Below are 6310 nucleotides of genomic sequence, written 5' to 3' on the forward strand. Positions count from 1 at the left end.
ACTTCGAAAGTAGTTAACTGCTAGCTTTGTAATGTTGCCACACTGTGCATAAAACACTCGGAATAAATTTTAATTGCAGAAAATCATGTCGTTGAAATTTATTTGGGCGTACAGGGTCCTGCCAGTGCCATATTTTACGGTGGCTTGGAAGGGCCATTCGTCTCTCTCTCATTTTCTTCCTTGCTTTCAGCTAATCCACCACTTAACAGCCTCGCATCTTGTTATTCGGCCAGTTACCCCGCCTCTTATGCCACGGCTTATGCCATGACTTATGCTGTTCTTGGCGCATTTATTAGTAAGATTGAATTGCATAAATTGCAGCTTCATATTTTAAGCATCAAGATTTATTTATGTGTATTATTGTGCTTTGTGTTTAATTCAGCTATTGCTGTACAACCAACTTATTACAGCTTTATTCTGAATCATGAAAATGAGCTCAGCCGAAACGAACTTATTGAAAAATATTTTCATTTGGGACTTCAAGCAGCTGAAATACATGGATTTATTGTTAATGTCCATGGCGTTGCTTTAAGCATTATACAGCTCAAAAGAATTTTGCGTGGCAAAGGCTTTCAGAGAATAAAAGAGCCCAGTAATTTTGAAGAAGTCGTCAGATTTATTAATATAGAACTTGCATCAAACTTAATTCAACTTGGGTAACAGGCGATGCATCAGAAATTAACAAAAGATCATGGCCTTGTTGTAACCAGAAACGTCGTTCGTCAAATCCTGAAAGTTGTTCATCCTGAAAGCGTACAAGCACGCTCTCGTCATCGATTGAGAAGAAGACTACATTGTGCTAAATCCGAGGAGCAAGGATGTGACACAGAATTTACAAATCTAATTAGAATTATAATGGAAGAGGAAGAATTTAGAATGCCAACCAATCCAAATAAAGCAAAAAATCTATAATTAATGTTAATGCTACATATTGCTGAGTTAAACAATGAATAATCGTAAGACTTTAATGAAACAACATGAACACTTAAAGTACAATATAAATAAGCCTTGAGTGAAGTTTTCAATTGACACGCCACCACCATAGGTAAATGAGGGTAACGTAAAAAAAAAACTTCTGCGAACGTAGTAGATAGGACTTTATCCATTTTGTTTTTGTTTATTAAAAAACACAAATAATATCCACCACGGAATGACGGTGACATAAGATTGAGTTAGCACTGGAAGAGGATAACTACTTCCTGGGCTTTTGCTAATGATGATCGTTCTCTATCTCCCCCCAAGTTTTAAATGCTTATTAACAAAACAACACTTTACGATGGCTTCTATGACATTGCGTAGCCTCTATTCCTTTCAACCTTTATTATTATAATGCATGAGCCATCCTAGTGCGAGTGGTGGTTTACGGTTGGTTGTTCGAGTCTCGGTCTGTGGTTGGCAAACAGGTGTGCTTTGTTTGTTGAGTTTTGAGGGAATCTCAGTATCGTTGTATCGTGTTGCTGATGGTGTAGGAGTAGCTGCAAAGGATGGTCCTAGCAGTGTACTGAGCAAACGAAATTCATCCTGAATGGTGCGGGTTGCTGTAGGTATTTTCACAGGTACGTATTGACGTAAAAATTTACTGTTACGGATAGTTTGCCGTCCAGAACCGTCAAATTTAACGACATATTGGATGAGCTGCTGTATCTCTATCACTCGTCCAGTTTTGTCCTGTTTGCTTATATGTGTTACCGTTTTCTGGCAGACGAATGATCCCTCCACTATTGGGGAGGTGTTTTGTATGCTCTGACCCGCGCTCCGCTGCTTTCCTATGTCTGTTGCGTAGAGCATTTTCACGGACTAGTAGCGTGTCTTTCCACGTAGGTGGGGAGGTGTAGCGACAAGATTTTATCGGTATTAGATCTTTGAATGGTCGGCCAAATATGCATTGTGCAAGTGGCAAGCCCTTGTTTCGATCCGGGCCGTTTCTTTATTCTAATACGGCGCATTGCATCGAGTCAGTATCCAGGGTACCAACTGGCTTATGTTGTGACGTAAGATGCGTTTCATTGTATTGACGCCGACCTCAGCCCGACAATTTGAATTGGTGAAGGCAACGAATGACAAGCGGTGACAAATATTCCAATCCTTGAGGACTTTTTGAGTTAATTATGCGAGAAAATTCTGGGCCCCCGACTGTGGCGATATCGTAGATGTCACTCCTTGATGTAAGCAGTGTAGTATGTCTAGGATATGACGGCGGAGTGGTGCAAGGTTGACGATTCGTCCTTTGTAGAGGATTACGTCGTCGATGGTGTGCCGGTGTTTGCAGAATGGGAAATATTCTTGAATTTTAGGGGTAGGTTATTTTTTGACTTTGGGAAGCCTGATTCAATGATGCACATAAGCGTTAACAAAGAGGGGTCGCTTGTGGTGGCCTGTTTCACTGAATCCCATGATATTGCAAAATTTTTGATAATTACTGCAGCTGATGAAGGTGAGAGCTCGTGGAGGGATGTGTCTCAGAGATTATCTTCACATCAAGAACCAACGAGAAAGAACCACGCAATGGTATCAGTCTTTTTTATTTCATGGGCTTATGTAGTTGAAATTTAGTCCTGTAAGGGCAGGGCTTCGAGCTGCTTGTGGTCTGTTGGATGTCGTGATAGGGCGTCGCCGGCATTTTGTCTGGCGACAAGTAGATGAACCATTTTGAAGCGGTGTCGAAGGGTTTTATCATTCAAGTTACGCAGTATTAAGTTGGGGATGGTCTCTAGCGATCGGTCGTTGAAGATTTGTAACAGTGGATTGCAGTCGATAGCCATAATGATGTTGTTTCAGCCCAATACAGCGAATCTAGCCTTGTTAAGTGTGTCTGCAAAGGCTCAGGCCTATCCTTCGACTGGTACATATCTTGATTCTGATTCGTGGGTGAACAGACTGCAATCTTCGATCCGGTTGGACAGCAAAAGTGGTCTTTTCGATGTACACTAGTAGTGTTTTTAGAAGAGCCGAAAGCCGATGCCATTTTTTGGACCAATCTAAGGCTAAGCAGGTTGCTTTCGATTTATAAAATGTGCGTACGCTACTTTCGATTTATTTAACAATGACGTGCTTTGATTCTTCAAAGAGGTTATGTAGGTTATCGTTCCAATAAAATGAAGAAGCTGGCTTCGGTAGGTTTCTGAATGGTAGCATTCTGCTGGTGGTGGTGAATGCATACTATACTTTGTTGACGAGTTTAAACCATGAGCGAATGTCGGTGATATTCTGCGGTGTCGAGAAGTGATGTACTGCGTCAAAATACTCGCTCGTCCGCATGTAACGGGATGCTGTGATAGCCATTCCAGCATTCAAATAACAATTTCATGGTGTGTTGTGGGACAAAGCGGGCCTGGTGGAATGGTCTTTGGGTGTGATGCGTTTCTCTGGTAGCGTGGGCGTTAAGGGTGTTTACATAAACGTGCGACGTGGTTTTCCGTTTTTCTAAGGGCAGAGAACCATGCAGTGGTACCATGTGGCTAGATTGCTGATAGGCACTGGTTCGATGACCTCTAGTGCAACGTCCTAGTCGAGGCCCTCCTTCACCACAGCTTTCAGTTGAGTAGGATTGGTACTGGTGTGTGATGTGTGACGGATTTAGCATTCGGGTCAACTGTAAGTTTCACCTGAATACTAAATGAATGACCACAATCATTGGGATTGTGTCCATAAGTGGTTGTCGTTGATGTTTGCAGGTGCTGGCGCTGTTACGATATAATAGCCATTTTTGTAGGCGTTCCCGGGTGTTCTCTTTGGTACAAAGGTCATTTTGAGTCTGGATGGCTGAAATCTTGGTAAAAGGCCCAGGTTGCAATAGTCATTGTTACGAATGGTTGTAGTTGTGAAGATTTTCTTCACTTGTTGTCATTTTTGTCGTAGAAATGGCGGTCCAATGCAACAGTGTCTGTGTGTCCGATGAGTTGTGTTTCGATTGTTTCAGTGCAAAAAAATTGTCAAAGATTGCTCCTTTGGCTGAGTTTGTCGGACAGAGAGTTGGGCTTTGGGTTTGTCTTTGCTGCGACGTACGTGGGGAAAGTGGTTTTGTCTGTTGAATGTCTCACACGCGTGTCCGTACGCTGGGCATTTGGCCTTTTTGATTTTTGGTGGTGCGTTCTGACCATGTCCTTGGGTGCCGCAGATGATGGCAAGTTCAGAGGTTTGTTTCGTTTTTTCGTGTGTCCTTCATCATCGCGTTGTCCGCGTTTGTATTGGCTGCGAGTGGCTTCGGCTTCCTGTTTTTGGAATAGTTGGTTGGGTGAACGTTTGCCCATTTCTCTGCGTTCTACGAATTGTACTATTTCTTCCAAAATCTTATCCACCTTTTTGTCTGCAAGTAAATCGAGCTGTATTTCATTATCAGCCAGTCCCGATTTAAAACATCGCACAGTACATGATCGGTGTAATTCACATTATAGGCGCAGCTTGGGCAAGGTATGTTGAAGTTACAGAAGTTTGCTTGTTCACGTGCCCGTGCGCAGAAGCTTTGGATGGATTCGTCGTGGTCCTGTCGCAAGCTGTTCATTTGTGCACGGTCAACCATGGGACAACAGCTAGGTGTTTGATGGCGTCTAGGACCTCGTCAACCGATTTGTCAGAAATTGATTGGCATGCATTGCGGGTTAGGTGCTGCTTTTCGCAACATTGCAATAGTTGTAGAACTTTGTCGTGACCAGATATCTTTGTAGAATCAACGTAATCTTTTGTGACAAGAAATAAGGCCACTCTTAGCTTGTTCCATTTCGGGAGATGGTAGGACGTTTAATTTTTTCCGCTTTCGATGAGTTGGGGCAGGCTGCATTGTTTATATGAATAATGTTGGAGTGCAGTGCCAATAATACAGCTTCGAGGGCGTCTTCAACGTCGTCTGCTTCATATGTTTGTACGGGCATTGACCCTTTGCATTTTCTCGATGAATTATGTTTAATGTAGTGGAAGCACCGTGGTTGACGTGTATTCACATTTTCTTAAAAAGGCGTGACGATTTGTCGACTGCACTTTGTATCGCGCGTGTTTCGATTTGTATAAAGAATATCGCGAGATATGGCTTTATAAATGCCTGTTAATTGTTCCAGGGTTGCCTCATGATGATACCGTAATAGATAGCACTTTATCCATTTCCTTTTTATTAAGTAAAATACACAAATAATACCCGTCACGGAATGACGGTAATATAACATTGAGTTACCACTGCAAGACGATAACTAGTTCCCAGGCTTATGCGAATGATGATAATTCTCTACTTAAAACGTCAAATATGAAATGACGCACGTTATTGCTCAACACCAAAAATACAACATATAAGTTACAAGGCATATAGCAAAAATAACAAGAAAAAACTCAACAAAATTAATTAGAAAATCGAAGAAATTATTTAACAGTTATATCTCAATGCCAATTGTTAACCATGCGTTAGTTGGTATGATTAGATTGGACAGTCATGCAATGTCTATATCTGACGAAAACTACGTACATGCTGTAGAAGTTTAAAGTGGAAAGATTTGGTGTGTGCATTTTTTTAAATAGTGACTTGCAACAAAACAACATTCCGAACGTGATAAACATATTTATACTGTAGAGTATTACAATTAGTCTTAATAAATAATAAAAACCTAACGTGTGTATGTTTGGAGTACACGATATCCGACATAAGTGGCGCCTCCGGGAGGGCGATACATCAAAAAGGGCAACAGTCGAAGAACTCCAAGTTATTATTCAATTGAAAATGCAACTAAAAAACTTACACAAATGGAAACAAAGAAATTTAAAGGAACATTTGATATTGACGCAGAGTACGAGACTTTAGAGGAACGTCATAAAATTATACAGGATAGATTGCTGAAGTGTTATGCCGAAGAAGTAGGGTACATAAAATCAAGTCTTAGTACTAAAGACTGTTATGGGTGCAGTGTTAATCCCCCTTCAAAAGCTGCCATGAATGTTTGATGATGCCGAACAATGAAAAAAACATTTTACTTTGATAATGCTACATTAAAAATTGATGAAGAAGATTTAATGAAATCGTTCTTCGATAGCTTAAGTGACCTTAGTTCAAAAGATAGATCACCGACTAAGTCGTGAAATTATAATTAGTTTTGCTTAACGAATAATTGATAAAGAAAAGAATTATTAAATGGAGGTGCGTGTTTATTGGACCTAAACTGGAATTTTTCAGTTGCAAATTTATCGACTGTCGAATACTTTAAAAAGAGAGAAATCAAACACTTTTTGATTAACAGTATCATTTGCCACAAAAACTATTTCGTTGATCTATTTTTCGCGTGATATTGCAAACTCCGTCATATGAATATATCGCTCATGGGAGTTTAAAACT

At 40.6% G+C, this 6310-nt stretch overlaps 1 protein-coding gene across 1 annotated transcript in view; it reads left to right on the top strand.

The window, feature by feature from the left end:
- Positions 1–2190: 2190 nt before the first annotated feature.
- Positions 2191–6310, top strand: part of LOC124456082 (E3 ubiquitin-protein ligase TRIM71-like) — an 18159-nt gene continuing 14039 nt past the window's right edge. The window contains exons 1-3 of the mRNA XM_047006618.1: positions 2191–2296; positions 3920–4135; positions 4340–4410. Coding sequence (XP_046862574.1) covers positions 2191–2296; positions 3920–4135; positions 4340–4410 — 393 coding nt within the window. The remainder of the gene's footprint in view (positions 2297–3919; positions 4136–4339; positions 4411–6310) is intronic.

This window comes from Xenia sp. Carnegie-2017, unplaced genomic scaffold (genome assembly GCF_021976095.1).
Source record: "Xenia sp. Carnegie-2017 unplaced genomic scaffold, XeniaSp_v1 HiC_scaffold_41, whole genome shotgun sequence".
In the NCBI taxonomy this organism is placed as follows: domain Eukaryota; kingdom Metazoa; phylum Cnidaria; class Anthozoa; order Malacalcyonacea; family Xeniidae; genus Xenia; species Xenia sp. Carnegie-2017.